The sequence below is a fragment of the Pecten maximus genome, chromosome 10 (assembly GCF_902652985.1).
Source record: "Pecten maximus chromosome 10, xPecMax1.1, whole genome shotgun sequence".
In the NCBI taxonomy this organism is placed as follows: Eukaryota; Metazoa; Mollusca; class Bivalvia; order Pectinida; family Pectinidae; genus Pecten; species Pecten maximus.
Genome location: NC_047024.1, coordinates 2,827,743 through 2,854,058, shown reverse-complemented (window position 1 = coordinate 2,854,058; position 26,316 = coordinate 2,827,743). Strand labels below are relative to the sequence as shown.

General features: G+C 40.4%; 1 protein-coding gene across 1 annotated transcript in view; it reads right to left on the bottom strand.

The window, feature by feature from the left end:
* LOC117335914 (mucin-17-like) overlaps window positions 1-26,316 on the bottom strand; it is a 99,196-nt gene that overhangs the window by 22,150 nt on the left and 50,730 nt on the right. The window contains 6 exon segments of the mRNA XM_033896195.1: window positions 326-377; window positions 1,702-1,773; window positions 3,330-3,445; window positions 3,643-3,714; window positions 4,160-4,255; window positions 17,349-17,439. Coding sequence (XP_033752086.1) covers window positions 326-377; window positions 1,702-1,773; window positions 3,330-3,445; window positions 3,643-3,714; window positions 4,160-4,255; window positions 17,349-17,439 — 499 coding nt within the window.

Below are 26,316 nucleotides of genomic sequence, written 5' to 3'. Positions count from 1 at the left end.
TCCCTGTGTATGATTAACGTGTTTAAGTGTGGTATTAAATCTGCCAATACAATAGATTGCATGTTTACAGTGCCAGTTATACACAAAGCTTGATAATATTTCTTTGAAAAGCTAAATAATTCATGAATAACAGACCCAAAATTTTGAAAAAAAACAAGTTAATTTTTTTCTGATGACTACTTAAAGCCTTTGAGGATAACAATAGTTAATGGCTGGACACAAATCACAATGTAATTGGGTGTTATCAGTAGGTAAGGGCCAGCATTGTGATCTATTACTGGGATTTGCGAGCTCTCCTGTCTGAAGGTGACAAAGTGGTCTGTACCCGCCTTGTCTCCGCTTCATCCTTGTCATCTCGAAGCTGTTGGTTAATGTCCCTGTAGAGAGAAACATGTTGTTAAATATTCAACGGCTTTGTATTGTATAATATACAATGGACTGTATTGTATAATAAACAATGGCTTGTATTGTATAATGTGCAATTGGTTGTATTTTATAATATGCAATGGATTTGTATTGTACATGTATAATATACAATGACTTGTATTGTATAATATACAAAGGATTTGTATCGTATAATAATATACAATAGCATATATAGTATAATATACAATGACTTGAATTGTATAATATACAATAGCTTGTATTGTATAATATACAGTGCGTACAATAGTTTTAATTGTATTGTAAAATATACAATGACTTATATACTGTATGTATATCTACAAATTTATTTGTTGTTATCAGAGACATATATAGAGAGATTGGCAGCTCTCTATTTGCCCTTATGTCTACATGGTGGCCCCTGACCTTCCCACAATCCTTTGCGGTCGCTCGGTTCAGTCTTCACTAGATGCCATAGTGGAGAAAACTTGAAAACCAGACACATAATTATTGATAATTTCTATTTGAAATCATCACCAAGATCCAATGATGTGCTTTAATTTTATTAATATCAAAGTGCAGAAGTGTCATCAATATGAAATATATCACAATTTGCTGTCCAAGTGTTTGTATTTTGAGTATGAAAGTCAAGCACACCCATTTTGAGTATGAAAGTCAAGCACACCGCAGGAAAGATCGGCAGGAATCTCCAATTTTCGAAAAGTCCCTATGGGGTTTTCGAGAATACGGATAAATGACAACAATGTGCATGATAAACAAGACCACATTCCATAAGTATGATAGTTTATGGTTAATGTGGTAACTTTTGTAGTGGCCAAAATAAAACAATGTGCTTTTTGTGTGTATTTAAAATGACGATGTTTTGGTCTGACGTAATGGCGGATTAACCAGAACATGTCGAATAAGTTCCAGTACATCGATACACACATGCGCAAAGCCCGATTTACCTGTGCTCGCATGTGTTTGATAGGGGACAGAGCGCTCTCGATAAGGGATATGCTTGAGTGGTCACGAATAAAGGGAGCCACCACTTGTACGGGAAAATAGCGATGTTACTTATCTCTCTATATATGTCTCTGTTGTTATCAAGTAGCACTACAGATCAAAATTTAGTGTCAAACAAAATTTCAATTTTTAAAGACAAATAAATAAGCATTAATTACATGAAATTTAGTGTTAATTTTACGATTACGATATTATGATATTATCAATAAAAATAATTTACATTGATTTCTATAGTGAAACAGTCTGGCCATTGAAATTAGAGGATGAGTCTATTGAGACAAGAAAATTTACCTCAGAGAATCCAGCTGTTTAACAAGGCTCTCTCTCTCCAGTGCAATGCCCTCTGTCACTTTCAGAGCTGACCTGTAACAGAATCTCCTTGTTGTAATCAAGGTAAAACAACTTCTTTATAAATAAGTCTGACTGCTTAACTACAGCCCTGAAAGTATGGTAGGGAGTGAGAGCGCAGCATAATCTTAAATATTTAGTTGCATCCCCTACTAGAGTTCGGGATGACAGAATCAAATACAGTAAACATCTACACATCATGCAGTTTTACAACTACAGTCTCAGAGCCCAAATCTACAAACCAGTTTTATAATTACAGCCTTGGAGCCAAAGTCTATAAACCAGTTTTATGATTACAGCCTCGGTGCCCAAATCTACAAACCAGTTTTATAATTACAGCCTCGGAGCCAAAATCTATAAACCAGTTTTATAATTACAGCCTCGGTGCCCAAATCTACAAACCAGTTTTATAATTACAGCCTCGGAGCCAAAATCTATAAACCAGTTTTATAATTACAGCCTCGGTGCCCAAATCTACAAACCAGTTTTACAACTAGTCTCCGAGCCTTAAATCTACAAACCAGTTTTATAATTACAGCCTCGGTGCCCAAATCTACAAACCAGTTTTATAATTACAGCCTCGGAGCCAAAATCTATAAACCAGTTTTATAATTACAGCCTCGGTGCCCAAATCTACAAACCAGTTTTATAATTACAGCCTCGGAGCCAAAATCTATAAACCAGTTTTATAATTACAGCCTCGGTGCCCAAATCTACAAACCAGTTTTATAATTACAGCCTCGGAGCCAAAATCTATAAACCAGTTTTATAATTACAGCCTCGGTGCCCAAATCTACAAACCAGTTTTATAATTACAGCCTTGGAGCCAAAATCTATAAACCAGTTTTATAATTACAGCCTCGGTGCCCAAATCTACAAAAAAGTTTTATAATTACAGCCTCGGAGCCCAAATCTATAAACCAGTTTTATAATTACAGTCTCAGAGCCCAAATCTACAAACCAGTTTTATAATTACAGCCTCGGTGCCCAAATCTACAAACCAGTTTTATAATTACAGCCTCGGAGCCCAAATCTATAAACCAGTTTTATAATTACAGCCTCTGTACCCTGCAATTCTATAAACCATGCAGCTTTATAATTACATTCTTGGAGACCAAATCTACAAACCAGTTTTACAGTGACAGCCTCTGAGCCCAAATCTACAAAATATTTTGATAATTGCAGCCTTAGTGACCAAATCTATAAACCAGTTTTATAATTACAGACTCGGTGCCCAATTCTACAAACCAGTTTTAAGATTATACAAGTACGAAGTAACTAATAGGCTGAAACATGGGGTCCCCATCCCATGTCTGGAGAAATAGAATCCCTGAGCCAAGAAACTCAAAAATTATCAATCATGAATTTAGAAAAAAGCTACTAAAATAATAGATATAAAAAAAAAGATTAATAAATCGCACAAGAATGCCAGTAGTACTCAGATAGATATTGTGTTATCAAACATAACTATGTAATTATTATAGAACATCACCATTTTAACAATTACATGTATTTTTTTTTTTTAATTTTGTTCTAAGGATAATACCGTGAACACAAGGAAAGTGACCTACCGCGCCCTTTCTCGTTTCTCGTCCTTGGACTGGTTACGGAGCTGGTCTATATAGGATTTAGATTCCTCCAGTCCGTCCTCAGACTTACTCAGTTGAATCTGGAGGTCCTCCTTCTCCTACAAAACAGTAAAACAACAAAAGGTATTCTGGGCCTGTAGTCTCTCCTCGGTTTTCAGTAGTAAGATTATTTGCCCTACACTTGGACTAATGAATGGTTTCTGGTGACAGAATTGCTTCCTCAGTTATCAGATTTCATTATTCTACATCAACAGAACCATATTGGGCACTTCCATATTGATGTATGTATACTTACCCTTTGAAGTTTTTCATTTTCCTGTTTTGTTTCACTTTCAGCCATATTCAACTTTGAAAGTTTTTCTTCCATCTGAAAATAAACTTTCAAAGTGTAAGGTGTCTGACCACACACAACGTTAACATTAACCAATGTACTAGCTACTGGTAAACCTGTCCCTATTGGCATGTCTCCAAAATGACATCATGATGTATAAAACAAAGTATAAAGTATATAAAGTATATAAAGTGCAGATTTGATCTGTGATTCCTGGAGTGGTCATGTACTTAACTAAATGGCCTATGGTCCTTGACCTATATAGGTACTTATGAACTTTGACCTACCTCCTGTTGTTTAAGAAAGTCCTGGTGGTGTCAGAATAGCCTTTCACCTTAGGATATTTTGACTTTTGTCCTAAAAGTACAATGACTTTGACCTACCTCCTGGTGTTTAAGAAAGTCCTGTTGGTGTCAGACTAGCCTTTGACCTTAGGGTATTTTAACCTTGGTCCTAAGAGTATACACTGACTTTGACCTACCTCCTGGTGTTTAAGCAACAGTTCTTGGAGTTGTCTGTCCTTTTCTTTAATCTCTGTCTCCATACTGTCTTTGATTTGTTGTTCCTTCAATTGTTCCTGAAACAGAGATGAACGGTAACAATTGATCTATCGATCTCGCTAATTACTGGTGATCTGTGTTGTCAGCCAAACCATACACTCTCTCGCTGATTACTGGTGATCTGTGTTGTCAGCCAAACCATACACTCTCTCGCTGATTACTGGTGATCTGTGTTGACAGCCAAACCATACACTCTCTCGCTGATTACTGGTGATCTGTGTTGACAGCCAAACCATACACTCTCTCGCTGATTACTGGTGATCTGTGTTGTCAGCCAAACCATACACTCTCTCGCTGATTACTGGTGATCTGTGTTGACAGCCAAACCATACACTCTCTCGCTGATTACTGGTGATCTGTGTTGACAGCCAAACCATACACTCTCTCGCTGATTACTGGTGATCTGTGTTGACAGCCAAACCATACACTCTATCGCTGATTACTGGTGATCTGTGTTGACAGCCAAACTATACAAACTATTAAAGGTCAGTTCAGGAGTTCAAAACGGAATTGTCAAGATAGTGCTGGAATGGCGAGGTGGCACTGCCATCACAGCTGGGATAAAATAAGAAATGGCGGTACAGTTATCCATAAGGACTTTTTCTGTGATGCGTTTTCATGATGAGATATATATAGACATAAAGAAGATCTGATGCGATGTTCTGATTGAACGATGGCTAATTACACCTTCAGTATTTATTTTATCGTCAGCTGATAGACAAACAGACTCCACCTCTTTTAATAATAACCAGCCACCCAAGATGGACATCAGAACAGGCCACCCTGACGGAACTCTGCCATACAATGTAGAAACCTGTTTATTTCCATTTTACTGTCATTGTTATTCCAGGCATATAAGAAACAGTTTTATCAGCTGTTAAAATTAACCTATTTAAGTATACTTCTTATTAAAGAAAATCTTCTATAAACTGTGGGAATCCTATTTACTGATATTTTACTGTCATTATTATTCCAGACATACAACAGATGGTTCTATTTCCAGATAAAATTAACTTCTCAAAGAAAATTTCTGATCAAAGAAACCCTTCCAAACAATCTGGAAATGGTTTTATTCACATTTAACTGTCATTATTATTCCAGACATACAAGAGATGTGTATAAGCAGATAAAAATAACGCTGTCAAGCTTATTTGGATGCACTCCAACAAAGAATATCAAGTAATTACTTATCAAATATAGATCAAATTTTACAAACATTAATACGTGTCTAGCATCTGCAACATCAGTGACACACATTATAGTATCTGTCTGGTCAGTGACACACTTTGTAGTGTCAATATCTGTGTGGTCAGTGACACACAGGACTGTAGTGTCAATATCTGTCTGGTCAGTGACACACAGGACTGTAGTGTCTATATCTGTCTGGTCAGACGTCACACAGGACTGTAGTGTCTATATCTGTCTGGTCAGTGACACACAGGACTGTAGTGTCTATATCTGTCTGGTCAGTGACACACAGGACTGTAGTGTCTATATCTGTCTGGTCAGTGACACACAGGGCTGTAGTGTGTATATCTGTCTGGTCAGTGACACACAGGACTGTAGTGTCTATATCTGTCTGGTCAGTGACACACAGGACTGTAGTGTCTATATCTGTCTGGTCAGTGACACACAGGACTGTAGTGTCTATATCTGTCTGGTCAGTGACACACAGGACTGTAGTGTCTATATCTGTCTTGTCAGTGTTACACAGGACTGTAGTGTCCATATCTGTCTGGTCAGTGACACACAGGACTGTAGTGTCTATATCTGTCTGGTCAGTGACACACAGGACTGTAGTGTCTATATCTGTGTGGTCAGTGACACAGGACTGTAGTGTCTATATCTGTGTGGTCAGTGACACACAGGACTGTAGTGTCTATATCTGTCTGGTCAGTGACACACAGGACTGTAGTGTCTATATCTGTCTGGTCAGTGACACACAGGACTGTAATGTCTATATCTGTCTGGTCAGACGTCACACAGGACTGTAGTGTCTATATCTGTCTGGTCAGTGACACATAAGACTGTAGTGTCTATATCTGTCTGGTCAGTGACACACAGGACTGTAGTGTCTATATCTGTCTGGTCAGACGTCACACAGGACTGTAGTGTCTATATCTGTCTGGTCAGTGACACACAGGACTGTAGTGTCTATATCTGTCTGGTCAGTGACACACAGGACTGTAGTGTCTATATCTGTCTGGTCAGTGACGTCACACAGGACTGTAGTGTCTATATCTGTCTGGTCAGTGACACATAGGACTGTAGTGTCTATATCTGTCTGGTCAGTGACACACAGGACTGTAGTGTCTATATCTGTGTGGTCAGTGACACACAGGACTGTAGTGTCTATATCTGTCTGGTCAGTGACACACAGGACTGTAGTGTCTATATCTGTGTGGTCAGTGACACACAGGACTGTAGTGTCTATATCTGTGTGGTCAGTGACACACAGGACTGTAGTGTCTATATCTGTCGGTCAGTGACACACAGGACTGTAGTGTCTATATCTGTGTGGTCAGTGACACACAGGACTGTAGTGTCTATATCTGTCTGGTCAGTGACACACAGGACTGTAGTGTCTATATCTGTCTGGTCAGTGACACACAGGACTGTAGTGTCTATATCTGTCTGGTCAGTGACACACAGGACTGTAGTGTCTATATCTGTCTGGTCAGTGACACACAGGACTGTAGTGTCTATATCTGTCTGGTCAGTGACACACAGGACTGTAGTGTCTATATCTGTCTGGTCAGTGACACACAGGACTGTAGTGTGTATATCTGTCTGGTCAGTGACACACAGGACTGTAGTGTCTATATCTGTCTGGTCAGTGACACACAGGACTGTAGTGTCTATATCTGTCTGGTCAGTGACACACAGGACTGTAGTGTCTATATCTGTCTGGTCAGTGACACACAGGACTGTAGTGTGTATATCTGTCTGGTCAGTGACACACAGGACTGTAGTGTCTATATCTGTGTGGTCAGTGACACACAGGGCTGTAGTGTCTATATCTGTCTGGTCAGTGACACACAGGACTGTAGTGTCTATATCTGTCTGGTCAGTGACACACAGGACTGTAGTGTCTATATCTGTCTGGTCAGTGACACACAGGACTGTAGTGTCTATATCTGTGTGGTCAGTGACACACAGGACTGTAGTGTCTATATCTGTCTGGTCAGTGACACACAGGACTGTAGTGTCTATATCTGTGTGGTCAGTGACACACAGGACTGTAGTGTCTATATCTGTGTGGTCAGTGACACACAGGACTGTAGTGTCTATATCTGTCTGGTCAGTGACACACAGGACTGTAGTGTCTATATCTGTGTGGTCAGTGACACACAGGACTGTAGTGTCTATATCTGTGTGGTCAGTGACACACAGGACTGTAGTGTCTATATCTGTGTGGTCAGTGACACACAGGACTGTAGTGTCTATATCTGTCTGGTCAGTGACACACAGGACTGTAGTGTCTATATCTGTGTGGTCAGTGACACACAGGACTGTAGTGTCTATATCTGTGTGGTCAGTGACACACAGGACTGTAGTGTCTATATCTGTGTGGTCAGTGACACACAGGACTGTAGTGTCTATATCTGTCTGGTCAGTGACACACAGGACTGTAGTGTCTATATCTGTCTGGTCAGTGACACACAGGACTGTAGTGTCTATATCTGTCTGGTCAGTGACACACAGGACTGTAGTGTCTATATCTGTCTGGTCAGTGACACACAGGACTGTAGTGTCTATATCTGTCTGGTCAGTGACACACAGGACTGTAGTGTCTATATCTGTCTGGTCAGTGACACACAGGACTGTAGTGTCTATATCTGTGTGGTCAGTGACACACAGGACTGTAGTGTCTATATCTGTGTGGTCAGTGACACACAGGACTGTAGTGTCTATATCTGTCTGGTCAGTGACACACAGGACTGTAGTGTCTATATCTGTCTGGTCAGTGACACACAGGACTGTAGTGTCTATATCTGTCTGGTCAGTGACACACAGGACTGTAGTGTCTATATCTGTCTGGTCAGTGACACACAGGAACTGTAGTGTGTATATCTGTCTGGTCAGTGACACACAGGACTGTAGTGTCTATATCTGTCTGGTCAGTGACACACAGGACTGTAGTGTCTATATCTGTCTGGTCAGTGACACACAGGACTGTAGTGTCTATATCTGTCTGGTCAGTGACACACAGGACTGTAGTGTCTATATCTGTCTGGTCAGTGACACACAGGACTGTAGTGTCTATATCTGTCTGGTCAGTGACACACAGGACTGTAGTGTCTATATCTGTCTGGTCAGTGACACACAGGACTGTAGTGTCTATATCTGTGTGGTCAGTGACACACAGGACTGTAGTGTCTATATCTGTGCTGGTCAGTGACACACAGGACTGTAGTGTCTATATCTGTCTGGTCAGTGACACACAGGACTGTAGTGTCTATATCTGTGTGGTCAGTGACACACAGGACTGTAGTGTCTATATCTGTCTGGTCAGTGAACACAGGACTGTAGTGTCTATATCTGTGTGGTCAGTGACACACAGGACTGTAGTGTCTATATCTGTCTGGTCAGTGACACACAGGACTGTAGTGTCTATATCTGTCTGGTCAGTGACACACACGACTGTAGTGTCTATATATGTCAGTGACACACAGGACTGTAGTGTCTATATCTGTGTGGTCAGTGACACACATGACTTTAGTGTCTATATCTGTCTGGTCAGTGACACACAGGACTGTAGTGTCTATATATGTCAGTGACACACAGGACTGTAGTGTCTATATCTGTGTGGTCAGTGACACACATGACTTTAGTGTCTATATCTGTCTGGTCAGTGACACACAGGACTGTAGTGTCTATATCTGTCTGGTCAGTGACACACAGGACTGTAGTGTCTATATCTGTCTGGTCAGTGACACACAGGACTGTAGTGTCTATATCTGTCTGGTCAGTGACACACAGGACTGTAGTGTCTATATCTGTCTGGTCAGTGACACACAGGACTGTAGTGTCTATATCTGTCTGGTCAGTGACACACAGGACTGTAGTGTCTATATCTGTCTGGTCAGTGACACACAGGACTGTAGTGTCTATATCTGTCTGGTCAGTGACACACAGGACTGTAGTGTCTATATCTGTCTGGTCAGTGACACACAGGACTGTAGTGTCTATATCTGTGTGGTCAGTGACACACAGGACTGTAGTGTCTATATCTGTCTGGTCAGTGACACACAGGACTGTAGTGTCTATATCTGTCTGGTCAGTGACACACAGGACTGTAGTGTCTATATCTGTCTGGTCAGTGACACACAGGACTGTAGTGTCTATATCTGTCTGGTCAGTGACACACAGGACTGTAGTGTGTATATCTGTCTGGTCAGTGACACACAGGACTGTAGTGTCTATATCTGTGCTGGTCAGTGACACACAGGACTGTAGTGTCTATATCTGTCTGGTCAGTGACACACAGGACTGTAGTGTCTATATCTGTCTGGTCAGTGACACACAGGACTGTAGTGTCTATATCTGTGCTGGTCAGTGACACACAGGACTGTAGTGTCTATATCTGTCTGGTCAGTGACACACAGGACTGTAGTGTCTATATCTGTCTGGTCAGTGACACACAGGACTGTAGTGTCTATATCTGTGTGGTCAGTGACACACAGGACTGTAGTGTCTATATCTGTCTGGTCAGTGACACACAGGACTGTAGTGTCTATATCTGTCTGGTCAGTGACACACAGGACTGTAGTGTCTATATCTGTGTGGTCAGTGACACACAGGACTGTAGTGTCTATATCTGTGTGGTCAGTGACACACATGACTGTAGTGTCTATATCTGTCTGGTCAGTGACACACAGGACTGTAGTGTCTATATCTGTCTGGTCAGTGACACACAGGACTGTAGTGTCTATATCTGTCTGGTCAGTGACACACAGGACTGTAGTGTCTATATCTGTGTGGTCAGTGACACACAGGACTGTAGTGTCTATATCTGTGTGGTCAGTGACACACAGGACTGTAGTGTCTATATCTGTCTGGTCAGTGACACACAGGACTGTAGTGTCTATATCTGTGTGGTCAGTGACACACAGGACTGTAGTGTCTATATCTGTTGGGTCAGTGACACACAGGACTGTAGTGTCTATATCTGTCTGGTCAGTGACACACAGGACTGTAGTGTCTATATCTGTCTGGTCAGTGACACACAGGACTGTAGTGTCTATATCTGTGTGGTCAGTGACACACAGGACTGTAGTGTGTCAATATCTGTGTGGTCAGTGACACACAGGACTGTAGTGTCTATATCTGTGTGGTCAGTGACACACAGGACTGTAGTGTCTATATCTGTCTGGTCAGTGACACACAGGACTGTAGTGTCTATATCTGTGTGGTCAGTGACACACAGGACTGTAGTGTCTATATCTGTCTGGTCAGTGACACACAGGACTGTAGTGTCTATATCTGTGTGGTCAGTGACACACAGGACTGTAGTGTCTATATCTGTCTGGTCAGTGACACACAGGACTGTAGTGTCTATATCTGTCTGGTCAGTGACACACAGGACTGTAGTGTCTATATCTGTCTGGTCAGTGACACACAGGACTGTAGTGTCTATATCTGTGTGGTCAGTGACACACAGGACTGTAGTGTCTATATCTGTCTGGTCAGTGACACACAGGACTGTAGTGTCTATATCTGTGTGGTCAGTGACACACAGGACTGTAGTGTATATATCTGTGTGGTCAGTGACACACAGGACTGTAGTGTCTATATCTGTCTGGTCAGTGACACACAGGACTGTAGTGTCTTTATCTGTGTGGTCAGTGACACACAGGACGGTAGTGTCTATATCTGTGTGGTCAGTGACACACAGGACTGTAGTGTCTATATCTGTGTGGTCAGTGACACACAGGACGGTAGTGTCTATATCTGTCTGGTCAGTGACACACAGGACTGTAGTGTATATATCTGTCTGGTCAGTGACACACAGGACTGTAGTGTCTATATCTGTGTGGTCAGTGACACACAGGACTGTAGTGTCTATATCTGTTGGTCAGTGACACACAGACTGTAGTGGCATATATCTGTCTGGTCAGTGACACACAGGACTGTAGTGTCTATATCTGTGTGGTCAGTGACACACAGGACTGTAGTGTCTATATCTGTGTGGTCAGTGACACACAGGACTGTAGTGTCTATATCTGTGTGGTCAGTGACACACAGGACTGTAGTGTCTATATCTGTGTGGTCAGTGACACACAGGACTGTAGTGTCTATATCTGTCTGGTCAGTGACACACAGGACTGTAGTGTCTATATCTGTCAGTGACACACAGGACTGTAGTGTCTATATCTGTGTGGTCAGTGACACACATGACTTTAGTGTCTATATCTGTCTGGTCAGTGACACACAGGACTGTAGTGTCTATATCTGTGTCAGTGACACACAGGACTGTAGTGTCTATATCTGTCTGGTCAGTGACACACAGGACTGTAGTGTCTATATCTGTCTGGTCAGTGACACACAGGACTGTAGTGTCTATATCTGTCTGGTCAGTGACACACAGGACTGTAGTGTCTATATCTGTCTGGTCAGTGACACACAGGACTGTAGTGTCTATATCTGTCTGGTCAGTGACACACAGGACTGTAGTGTCTATATCTGTGTGGTCAGTGACACACAGGACTGTAGTGTCTATATCTGTCTGGTCAGTGACACACAGGACTGTAGTGTCTATATCTGTCTGGTCAGTGACACACAGGACTGTAGTGTCTATATCTGTCTGGTCAGTGACACACAGGACTGTAGTGTCTATATCTGTTGGTCAGTGACACACAGGACTGTAGTGTCATATCTGTGTGGTCAGTGACACACAGGACTGTAGTGTCTATATCTGTCTGGTCAGTGACACACAGGACTGTAGTGTCTATATCTGTGTGGTCAGTGACACACAGGACTGTAGTGTCTATCTGTGACAGGACTGAGTGTCTATATCTGTCTGGTCAGTGACACACAGGACTGTAGTGTCTATATCTGTGCTGGATCAGTGACACACAGGACTGTAGTGTCTATATCTGTCTGGTCAGTGACACACAGGACTGTAGTGTCTATATCTGTCTGGTCAGTGACACACAGGACTGTAGTGTCTATATCTGTCTGGTCAGTGACACACAGGACTGTAGTGTCTATATCTGTCTGGTCAGTGACATACTTTGTAGTGTCTATATCTGTGTGGTCAGTGACACACAGGACTGTAGTGTCTATATCTGTCTGGTCAGTGACATACAGGACTGTAGTGTCTATATCTGTCTGGTCAGTGACACACAGGACTGTAGTGTCTATATCTGTGTGGTCAGTGACACACAGGACTGTAGTGTCTATATCTGTCTGGTCAGTGACACACAGGACTGTAGTGTCTATATCTGTCTGGTCCGTGACACACAGGACTGTAGTGTCTATATCTGTGTGGTCAGTGACACACAGGACTGTAGTGTCTATATCTGTCTGGTCAGTGACACACAGGACTGTAGTGTCTATATCTGTCTGGTCAGTGACACACAGGACTGTAGTGTCTATATCTGTGTGGTCAGTGACACACAGGACTGTAGTGTCTATATCTGTCTGGTCAGTGACACACAGGACTGTAGTGTCTATATCTGTCTGGTCAGTGACACACAGGACTGTAGTGTCTATATCTGTGTGGTCAGTGACACACAGGACTGTAGTGTCTATATCTGTCTGGTCAGTGACACACAGGACTGTAGTGTGTATATCTGTCTGGTCAGTGACACACAGGACTGTAGTGTCTATATCTGTCTGGTCAGTGACACACAGGACTGTAGTGTCTATATCTGTCTGGTCAGTGACACACAGGACTGTAGTGTCTATATCTGTCTGGTCAGTGACACACAGGACTGTAGTGTCTATATCTGTGTGGTCAGTGACACACAGGACTGTAGTGTCTATATCTGTCTGGTCAGTGACACACAGGGCTGTAGTGTCTATATCTGTGCTGGTCAGTGACACACAGGACTGTAGTGTCTATATCTGTGTGGTCAGTGACCACAGGACTGTAGTGTCTATATCTGTCTGGTCAGTGAACACAGACTGTAGTGTCTATATCTGTCTGGTCAGTGACACACAGGACTGTAGTGTGTATATCTGTCTGGTCAGTGACACACAGGACTGTAGTGTCTATATCTGTCTGGTCAGTGACACACAGGACTGTAGTGTCTATATCTGTGTGGTCAGTGACACACAGGACTGTAGTGTCTATATCTGTGTGGTCAGTGACACACAGGACTGTAGTGTCTATATCTGTCTGGTCAGTGACACACAGGACTGTAGTGTCTATATCTGTGTGGTCAGTGACACACAGGACTGTAGTGTCTATATCTGTCTGGTCAGTGACACACAGGACTGTAGTGTCTATATCTGTCTGGCATGACACACAGGACTGTTTGGTTATATCTGTGTGGGGCAGGGACACACAGGGCTGTGTGTCTATATCGTTTGGTCAGTGACACACAGGACGTAGTGTTTATCGGCTGGTCAGTGACCAACAGGACTGTAGTAGTGTCATATTGTGTGGTCAGGGACACACAGGACTGAGTGGTTATATTGTGTGGTAGTGCAACAGGACGTGTGTTAATCTGTTGGTCGTGACACACAGGGGTAGGTTTATTGTGTGGTCAGGACACAAGGAGTAGTGTCTAATCGCTGGCCCTGACCAAAACAGGAGTAGTGTCTTATCTGTGTGGTCGTGACACACAGGACGGTAGTGTCTATATCGTGTGGTCGTGACACACAGGACTGTGTGTGTATATCTGGGTGGTCAGGACACACAGGACGTAGTGTCTATATCTTCTGTCAGTGACACACAGGACTGAGTGTCTAATCTGTGTGTCAGTGACACACAGGACGTAGGTCTTTCTGCTGGTCTGGTCAGTGACACACAGGACTGTAGTGTCTATATCTGTGCTGGTCAGTGACACACAGGACTGTAGTGTCTATATCTGTCTGGTCAGTGACACACAGGACTGTAGTGTCCTATATCTGTGTGGTCAGTGACACACAGGACTGTAGTGTCTATATCTGTGTGGTCAGTGACACAAAAGACTGTAGTGTCTATATCTGTGTGGTCAGTGACACACAGGACTGTAGTGTCTATATCTGTCGTGGTCAGTGACACACAGGACTGTAGTGTCTATATGTCTGGTCAGTGACACACAGGACTGTAGTGTCTATATCTGTGCTGGTCAGTGACACACAGGACTGTAGTGTCTATATCTGTTGGTCAGTGACACACAGGACTGTAGTGTGTATATCTGTCTGGTCAGTGACACACAGGACTGTAGTGTCTATATCTGTCTGGTCAGTGACACACAGGACTGTAGTGTGTATATCTGTCTGGTCAGTGACACACAGGACTGTAGTGTCTATATCTGTCTGGTCAGTGACACACAGGACTGTAGTGTCTATATCTGTCTGGTCAGTGACACACAGGACTGTAGTGTCTATATCTGTCTGGTCAGTGACACACAGGACTGTAGTGTGTATATCTGTCTGGTCAGTGACACACAGGACTGTAGTGTCTATATCTGTGTGGTCAGTGACACACAGGACTGTAGTGTCTATATCTGTGTGGTCAGTGACACACAGGACTGTAGTGTCTATATCTGTGTGGTCAGTGACACACAGGACTTGTAGTGTCTATATCTGTCTGGTCAGTGACACACAGGACTGTAGTGTCTATATCTGTCTGGTCAGTGACACACAGGACTGTAGTGTCTATATCTGTGTGGTCAGTGACACACAGGACTGTAGTGTCTATATCTGTGTGGTCAGTGACACACAGGACTGTAGTGTCTATATCTGTGTGGTCAGTGACACACAGGACTGTAGTGTCTATATATGTCTGGTCAGTGACACACAGGACTGTAGTGTCTATATATGTCAGTGACACACAGGACTGTAGTGTCTATATCTGTGTGGTCAGTGACACACATGACTTTAGTGTCTATATCTGTCTGGTCAGTGACACACAGGACTGTAGTGTCTATATATGTCAGTGACACACAGGACTGTAGTGTCTATATCTGTGTGGTCAGTGACACACATGACTTTAGTGTCTATATCTGTCTGGTCAGTGACACACAGGACTGTAGTGTCTATATCTGTCTGGTCAGTGACACACAGGACTGTAGTGTCTATATCTGTCTGGTCAGTGACACACAGGACTGTAGTGTCTATATCTGTCTGGTCAGTGACACACAGGACTGTAGTGTCTATATCTGTCTGGTCAGTGACACACAGGACTGTAGTGTCTATATCTGTCTGGTCAGTGACACACAGGACTGTAGTGTCTATATCTGTCTGGTCAGTGACACACAGGACTGTTGTGTCTTTATCTGTGTGGTCAGTGACACACAGGACTGTAGTGTCTATATCTGTCTGGTCAGTGACACACTTTGTAGTGTCAATATCTGTCTGGTCAGTGACACACAGGACTGTAGTGTGTATATCTGTGTGGTCAGTGACACACAGGACTGTAGTGTCTATATCTGTGTGGTCAGTGACACACAGGACTGTAGTGTCTATCTGTCTGGTCAGTGACACACAGGACTGTAGTGTCTATATCTGTGTGGTCAGTGACACACAGGACTGTAGTGTCTATATCTGTGTGGTCAGTGACACACAGGACTGTAGTGTCTATATCTGTCTGGTCAGTGACACACAGGACTGTAGTGTCTATATCTGTTCGGTCAGTTACACACAGGACTGTAGTGTCTATATCTGTCTGGTCAGTGACACACATGACTGTAGTGTCTATATCTGTGTGGTCAGTGACACACAGGACTGTAGTGTCTATATCTGTCTGATCACTTACACATGTGACTGTATATTGTAATTATTTAACCAGTATATATGAGTGTTGACTGTTAAATGACAGTGCCTTAATGTCCCCAGTACAATCTTGTTCCCTGGCCTGTTTAACAGATCCAGTTAAAGGCAACTATATATAAGTATTTAGTATGGCGATAAGCTATAAATTTGGCAGTTATAATCAGAACTGAAAGCTTGCTAATAGAGATTTAATGTGCAAGCTAATTATGAGGGCATTAGAGTCAGGTTGGTTAAATACAGGTACCCTGGCCAGGTATTACTGCTGGACATACAGGCCTCGATTCTGGAGAACAGGGCAACCAGGTAAGGCTGGATCACCGACAATGGTCTGGAGTCTCATTAATCTTCTTGTAATACTTTCTTACGATAAAGGAAATCTGGGCAGGTTGTTTTCGAATTTACCCGGCTAATCTTTCTTAACATATGCGACTGACATTTTCAGTTCAACTATAATAGCTAGCCACAATTATTTTTTAACAGCCTCATAAATCCAGCCACCAATTATACTGTAGTGTCCAACCATTATCGATAAGGGGGCAGAATTAGCCGGACTATCAAGGCTCCATAGCATGTGTCACAGAATTAATTCATCACAAAAGTAACTTTTAACCAAATAATTTCAATATTATGATAAATAACCCCTGGATCTCTACTAGTGATAAGTGACTTTTTTGGGGGATATATAACAATCCACATTTAAATCTTAGTTAAGGTATTTCCCTTTCCAATCGGTCATAAAATTGACCATAGCGATAACAACAACATGCTGCTTTATCAAACAATATTCTGGACAGGAATATTGTGACAGGAATGAGTGAGGTTCTTGTTACTTAGAGGTAATATTTACTTTTTCTTTATACATGATGTTTGGATTGGAGTTACACATCAATGACCATCAGAAACCTGTATAAGTCCTAGCTGGGTTTATTATGTGACATTACATGCATTATAAATCTGTATAAATGCTGGGTTTATTTTAAGTTAAATATGTAATGTTACATGCATTATAAATTTGTATAAGTGCTGGGTTTATTTTAAGTTAAATATGTAATGTTACATGCATTATAAATTTGTATAAGTGCTGGGTTTATTTTAAGTTAAATATGTAATGTTACATGCATTATAAATCTGTATAAATGCTGGGTTTATTTTAAGTTAAATATGTGACTGATTACATACCTCTGTTAAGATGCGTTCTTTCTCCTGTTTAATCTGTAATTCCATTTCTTCATACAACTTTCTCACTTCTTCATCATGTGCCAAAGATTTACTGCAAGCAAAAAATTAACCGGTATTAATATGTTGATAAAAGTAAAAAAAGCACCTCTATATGTCTGTATTCTAACACACAGAGTTCAGTTTCCAAACATTCAGTACTCACACAGATAAAATGTAAACATTCCATTAGTTAAGGCAGGAAACTCCCTGTCCACACTGGTGTGGTGTACATAATGTGCACATTTTTAACTGTCCCTCTATACATGCATATCAACAATCACTGCATAGGAGATGATAAGAAATGACAGCCCTATACATGTATATATCAAATACATGTACATCACTGTATGGTTATCATGTATCTATCACTGTATGGGAGATGGTACACAGAGAAATGACAGTAAAGTCATATACATGTATATCACTGTATGGGAGATGGTACACAGAGACATGACAGTAAAGTCATATACATGTATATCACTGTATGGGAGATGGTACACAGAGAAATGACAGTAAAGTCCTGTACATGTATATCACTGTATGGGAGATGATACATGTATATCACTGTATGGGAGATGGTACACAGAGAAATGACAGTAAAGTCATATACATGTATATCACTGTATGGGAGATGATACATGTATATCACTGTATGGGAGACGATACATGTATATCACTGTATGGGAGACGATACATGTATATCACTGTATGGGAGACGATACATGTATATCACTGTATGGGAGATGATACATGTATATCACTGTATGGGAGATGATACATGTATATATCACTGTATGGGAGATGATACATGTATCTATCACTGTATGGGAGATGATACACAGAGACATGACAGTAGTCCTGTACATGTATATCACTGTATGGGAGATGATAAGAAATGTCAGCCTCCATGTATATATTGTTAACAATTGCATAATTTCTGATCGTTTGAAAATAAAGCCGTTTTTCGGCGCAATGATATATGGTTAACATTTAGAAGTGATGCGGCGTTGAACCAGTATTGCGGAGGACAGACTCGATTCCTCGGAAACACTTAAGTTTCTAGCGACTGCATTTACGTTATTTTTGGAGAAATATCAGCTCTTAAATTCTAAATGAAAGTCATCTTTACAGTAGGTTAAAACGATTCCAAGGATATTTCTTTCAAAACCGATTCCAGTCTAACCCGTCGTATCAGAGTCGCTAACTTAGCAGACGATGTTCAATTTCACAGGGGCTCGATTTTGGAGTAAGGCAGGCCTTACCCTACATGTCAACACTGCCGATTTTTCACAAGATTGTTTTTATAAATTATGGACTTTTAATGTTGTCGTGTTAAGCATTTCTGAAAATGCGGCAACGAGCCCCTGTGTGTGTGACGAGATTGACAATTTGATTTCTTCGTATAGATCAAGAATAGAGCTTATGATAATTTTGTATCGACTTCATTTTTTTTATTATTAAATTACTCTCATAACTTATTTTGAATTTTTTTTTGTGGTGGTTTATGTAGATAAATGCCAGCATTCGAAAGCTCCCTGACCGAATGTAACTGGCGGCCATTTTAACCTACAACACCTGAAGCTGTATTCCTACACTGACTGAATCACTGTAAATTGTAGTATACAGTCTCATGAATACGATTTGGTTTACTAACGACATATAGGCAAATGCAACACAGAATGTAAATATAGAGAAATGACAGTAGTCCTGTACACTGTGTGGGAGATAGTACATGTACAGTAAAACTCGGATAAGTCGAAGTCGACGGGACCAAGCAAAATATTCGACTTATCCGATGGTTCGACTTATCCGTCTTTGTATACGGTGACAAAATACCCGACTATCATCGGTTGTATGCAGAACAAGTGCTTGCATAACATAGTCAAAAATAAGCAATAAATAATAACAAAGAAATTAATTAATGGTACATGATAACAATTATTCCTTTATCTGATAAACAATATTGTGTACAGTTATAATTACAGATCAAAACAAAGTTCATGCGTAAAATCATCTTTGACATAGACGCACGATCGATTTACACACGGAAGTCGTACAATGACAACATAATATTCTATGAAAACGTTACATACATTATAAGAATATAAATGTATATCTTGTACTCATATTATTTATGCTAAAATCCATTTACATGTATATTATTCTACAATTTAAACAATAAACAGTCCGGGAAAATTGATCGACCGTACACGTGCTGATTTTGTATCAAAGGTGAAGGCCGCGGTCAGTGTTTATCGGCTGCATAGCATATTGCCACAATCTTTTGAACAGAATAAAAACATCCCGCATATCATTGTTACTATTGGATCTTCGTATTCAGAATTTAGGCATATATAAATAAATCAATGACATACAGGTATTTTTTCTTTGTATTTTTCGATGGAAGATAATGTAGTTTATCGTTTACTTTTTCCTTATTTTTTTCGGCGGTCATGTGTATCAAAACAGTAAACAGAACACATATTGGTTTGTAGACTAAAACGTGCACATTTTATTCTTAGTTATGTATACCTGAGCGTTTTACTTCACCTGTGCACCTGTATAAACAATGGGATGGTGTGGGACCGACAGCCGGAAACTAACAATAGGCTCTGGTAACACCGTTACGGGTGATCGGTTACACTCGGTCATTGAGACGAGGCCAGCAAATTTTACCTGAGACGGTATGACGCCTCGATGTTCGACACAAAAATGGAAATTTTGGTATAGTTTAGAAGGAAGGGACCACAAAATATATTCGACACAACCGCAGTATTCGATTCAACAGTGTTCGAATCATCCGTGCTTAATTTACTAAGATAAAGAAGGGAAAAAATCGGGACCGAACGAAATGTTCGACTCATCCGATGTATTCGATTCAACCGTGTTCGACACAAGTGAGTTTTACTGTATATCACTGTATGGGAGACGATACATGTATATCACTGTACGGGAGATGGTACATGTATATCACTGTATGGGAGATGGTACATGTATCTATCACTGTATGGGAGATGGTACATGTATATCACTGTATGGGAGATGGTACATGTATATCACTGTACGGGAGATGATACATGTATATCACTGTATGGGAGATGATACACAGAGAAATGACAGTAAAGTCCTGTACATGTATCTATCACTGTATGGGAGATGATACACAGAGAAATGACAGTAAAGTCCTGTACATGTATATCACTGTATGGGAGATGGTACATGTATCTATCACTGTATGGGAGATGATACACAGAGAAATGACAGTAAAGTCCTGTACATGTATATCACTGTATGGGAGATGATACATGTATATCACTGTATGGGAGATGGTACATGTATCTATCACTGTATGGGAGATGATACACAGAGAAATGACAGTAAAGTCCTGTACATATATATCACTGTATGGGAGATGGTACATGTATATCACTGTATGGGAGACGATACATGTATATGACTGTATGGGAGATGATACATGTATATGACTGTATGGGAGATGGTACATGTATATCACTGTATGGGAGATGATACAGAAAAATGACAGTAAAGTCCTGTACATATGATGGTTAAGTCCTGTATATCACTCTATCGGAGATGATACAGAGATATGACAGTCTTGCATGTACACAGAAACTTGATACAAGTGTCAAACCAACAGTTGATGTATATATGTATTATAGTACCATGGGTAGCTACACCCAGGAAGAGAAAACTAGCTACACCCAGGAAGAGAAAACTAGTCAAGTGGTTTCATTGTTTTTTATGTTATATGTACAGGTAATTAATCCCATTTTAGTATATATCAATGTAAAGAGAAATGTTTAACCTTTCTAACCAGCATTCACAAAAACGAATTCAGCATTGGTTAGTGATATAAAGGGTTTATAGTAGGAAGTCATGAAATTAGCCTTCAAAAGAGAACAGAAATTCATTGTTACAAGCTACTAAAATGTTAGTGACGTAAAATCTTACTGATCATGACATATACGGCAGGGTACATTATACTAGTAACACCTATTCACCAATTATACATTATACTATAGATATATAATTAGATAATGATGTTAATGGACATTATATTGTAGGTATATGACCTAACATACATTATATTGTAGGTATATGACCAGTAACATACAGTATATTGTAGGTATATGACCTAACATACAGTATATTGTAACATTACCAAACATCAGCAGGCAGGGACAAGTGTATCTGTAAGGATTTCAACACGGAGCTAAATAAACTCACAATCATAAGTAACTGGACAATAAATATGACTACTTATATAGGTTAATCTGCTTCCTGTATATCACAAGGTCTGGCTCGAGGACATAAAATGTTGACAAGGTTGCTCCTATCTGGCTCGAGGACATAAAATGTTGACATGGGTGCTCCTATCTGTTTAATTACAGTCTTAGGGGATCTATCAGAGCATCCAATTAACATGTCATGAGGATGTCACCAACTTTAATTATATATAATTAAAACAATAATTACAAATAATTTCATGTCTTGTCTGTCCCGCTTTGTTACTCATAAGTTTTAAGCTAACTTCAAAATTCACTTAAACTTTCAGAATTGTTTTCCAAAACAAACCAAATACTTTTCCCATAATAGTATTGGACTAGCACTCTGTAATAGATATATACATAACAGACATGTGTAAATATTGATGCATAAAGATCAACTTTCGCAAAATCGCTTATTCTCAAAAATCGCTTATTCTCAAAACTCATCAGAATGTCGATCATTTTACCCCAAAAATCATTCTGTCTGAAAAGCGAGAGGAAAACAATGCGATAATATATGATAGAATTCAATCCTATTTGGCTATAAACTAATTTGTAAACTAATCAGAGAAGCAATCAAGATTTTATCAGAATTTCTCAAAATCTGTAGTTTTTAAAAACTATAATTCATGTAATTTGTAGGGTATGTTGAAATATCCATACATTTGTACTACGTACAATGCAACTAAATTCAAGGTTTGGTTGAAATAATGTTGACACTTTTTGAGAATCTGAGCTAAACACAAAATTTCCAGCATCTCTTATTTCCAGAGTCACTGGACCATAAATTCAGGATGATATTCCATAAATGAAGGCAGTATTAAGATGTTCACTATATGATCTAACTATATCGATATACCCAGTTTAAAAACTTTGGCCATACTTTTTTTGAGATACATATCTAACTGTACAAAATGTAGAACTTTAAAGTGAAATGTAGACACTGTCAGGAAAAGTAACACGATAGTCTCACTTCTCGACTCCATTTCAGGTGAGATAAAAATACCTATTCATAAATCTGTTCATGATATTCATTAATGATTTCATGACAATATACCACTCAACCGATTTTCCTTATAGGTACATGTTACCTTAGATTATTACAGTACAGATAATTATCACTTTACCATTAAATATATACACAAAGTAAACATGTTCTACATCAATGATACCGCAATAATATCCTGTGTAAAGGTATTCATTTTTATGATGTGTATTGGGTGACATGCTTGCGACATGCATACCTAATTGGACCTGTAACAGGTGCTTGTTTACATCATGCTGTCCATTAATGATGAATCACTATCATTACATCACTGGCAGACTACACAGGCTAACATCAGCGACCAGGTCATACACCGTCATAACATTACATGATTCACCTGTCAATGTCCCATCAGGCTATACATACACCAGCTACGTGATTCTATACCTTGTCAGGCTGACAAATTATTTTACAAGCTGAATTCCTGTAAACATGCAATCAACCCATTTTTTTGTCTAAAATAGTATCTCTTTAAAGTGATCATTTACGGGAACCATATCAATCGGCCTAAATCGATCAAGATGAATGTTTACATTCTTTCCTGATGTTTATTGTGTGTGGAGTTAAAATATTAATGTTTCAGCAAATTCATAATTAAAACTCTTGAAACCTTCAATTGGATGTAATTATTCATTTTTCAACATAAATGCTACAAAAATGATCGCTGTACTGTTCAATCTCTAATTCATATCCAGGGATGTTTGGGGAACAGTGGGTGAAGGTCATTTATAATCCCAGGACGCTACTGGACCATACTTTAGATTTCCAGAAGTAATCTTTTCCCCCCCCAGGGAATTACATAGAAAATCTATGGAATACCATGGATTTTCCATTAAAAACCATGGAAAATATTCCATGTCCTTTTTTTCCATGTGGTTCCCTGGAACAAAATGGAAATACATGAAAAACATCGGGAATTATACATGGATTTTCAGGGAAAGATAAACTTAGACATTTTCATGACAGAAAATTACACGGAAAAAATAACTTAAGAGAATTTCCAACATGGAAATACATGAAAAAGTTTTTTTGAGTACATAAAAGTTTGACTTAGAATATTTTCAGAGACTGGCTTACTCGCCCATGCTATATCATGACCTCTGAGGCCATTTGGTTATTGAGAAGAATGTATATAGGGAAAGGATCACTATGGAAGAACTATTTCAAAGAAACATGATTTGCATGCAAATTTTGTTGCTAATTTTCCCTATTGGGGCCTTTGGTTATGAGAAGACTTTTGATCAAAGGAAAATTTGCACAAATTTTATCTTTTGGGGCACTGCTCCCAATCAAAAATCATATCCCTCGATCCCCTGGCCATTTTTTACAGCAATCTTTCTTTACTTATATAAAATCTGGTCAGGTGTATCAGAGTACTGCTTTAAAGTTGACCAAATCTGATTAAAATCCTCAGTAATGTTTTAGAGGAGTCTAGTAGTTCATTTACCATTTTAAGTCATGCTGCTCCTGACTCAAGGATTGCAAACTTTCACTTCTTCACAAATTAAAAATTATCCTGCCCCAAAGATGCTTCAGTAAATAATGACCAGCAGACATATGTACAAGAATTTGAAGCATACAACATAGAAAAGCAGTATATTCAAACTTCTACTGACATCCTATTGTACAAGGGTAACGACCTGAAGGTGTCAGAGAGGTAATTAACACCTTAACAGTGTACAAGGGTAACGACCTGAAGGTGTCAGAGAGGTAATTAACACCTTAACAGTGTACAAGGGTAGCGTCCTGAAGGTGTCAGAGGTAATTAACACCTTAACAGTGTACAAGGGTAACGACCTGAAGGTGTCAGAGGTAATTAACACCCAGTGTACAAGGGTAGCGACCTGAAGGTGTCAGAGAGGTAATTAACACCTTAACAGTGTACAAGGGTAGCGACCTGAAGGTGTCAGAGAGGTAATTAACACCTTAACAGTGTACAAGGGTAGCGTCCTGAAGGTGTCAGAGGTAATTAACACCTTAACAGTGTACAAGGGTAACGACCTGAAGGTGTCAGAGGTAATTAACACCCAGTGTACAAGGGTAGCGACCTGAAGGTGTCAGAGAGGTAATTAACACCTTAACAGTGTACAAGGGTAGCGACCTGAAGGTGTCAGAGAGGTAATTAACACCTTAACAGTGTACAAGGGTAGCGACCTGAAGGTGTCAGAGAGGTAATTAACACCTTAACAGTGTACAAGGGTAACGACCTGAAGGTGTCAGAGAGGTAATTAACACCTTAACAGTGTACAAGGGTAGCGACCTGAAGGTGTCAGAGAGGTAATTAACACCTTAACAGTGTACAAGGGTCTAACGACCTGAAGGTGTCAGAGAGGTAATTAACACCTTAACAGTGTACAAGGGTAGCGACCTGAAGGTGTCAGAGGTAATTAACACCTTAACAGTGTACAAGGGTAGCGACCTGAAGGTGTCAGAGGTAATTAACACCTTAACAGTGTACAAGGGTAGCGACCTGAGGGTGTCAGAGGTAATTAACACCTTAACAGTGTACAAGGGTAACGACCTAAAGGTGTCAGAGAGGTAATTAACGTACACCTTAACAGTGTACAAGGGTAGCGACCTGAGGGTGTCAGAGAGGTAATTAACGTACACCTTAACACTGTACAAGGGTATAACGACCTGAGGGTGTCAGAGGTAATTAACACCTTAACAGTGTACAAGGGTAGCGACCTGAAGGTGTCAGAGAGGTAATTAACACCTTAACAGTGTACAAGGGTACCGACCTGAGGGTGTCAGAGAGGTAATTAACGTACACCTTAACACTGTACAAGGGTATAACGACCTGAGGGTGTCAGAGGTAATTAACACCTTCACAGTGTACAAGGGTAGCGACCTGAAGGTGTCAGAGAGGTAATTAACACCTTAACAGTGTACAAGGGTAGCAACCTGAGGGTGTCAGAGGTAATTAACACCTTAACATTGTACAAGGGTAGCGACCTGAAGGTGTCAGAGAGGTAATTAACACCTTAACAGTGTACAAGGGTAGCAACCTGAGGGTGTCAGAGGTAATTAACACCTTAACATTGTACAAGGGTAGCGACCTGGAGGTGTCAGAGAGGTAATTAACACCTTAACAGTGTAAAAGGGTAGCGACCTGAAGGTGTCAGAGAGGTAATTAACACCTTAACAGTGTACAAGGGTAGCGACCTGAGGGTGTCAGAGGTAATTAACACCTTAACAGTATACAAGGGTAACGACCTGAAGGTATCAGAGAGGTAATTAACACCTTAACATTGTACAAGGGTAACGACCTGAAGGTGTCAGAGAGGTAATTAACACCTTAACACTGTACAAGGGTAGCGACCTGAAGGTGTCAGATAGGTAATTTACACCTTAACAGTATACAAGGATAGCGACCTGAAGGTGTTAGAGAGGTAATTAACACCTTAACAGTGTACAAGGGTAGTGACCTGAAGGTGTCAGAGAGGTAATTAACACCTTAACAGGGTACAAGGGTAGCGACCTGAAGGTGTCAGAGAGGTAATTAACACCTTAACAGTGTACAAGGGTAGCGACCTGAAGGTGTCAGAGGTAATTAACACCTTAACAGTGTACAAGGGTAACGACCTGAAGGTGT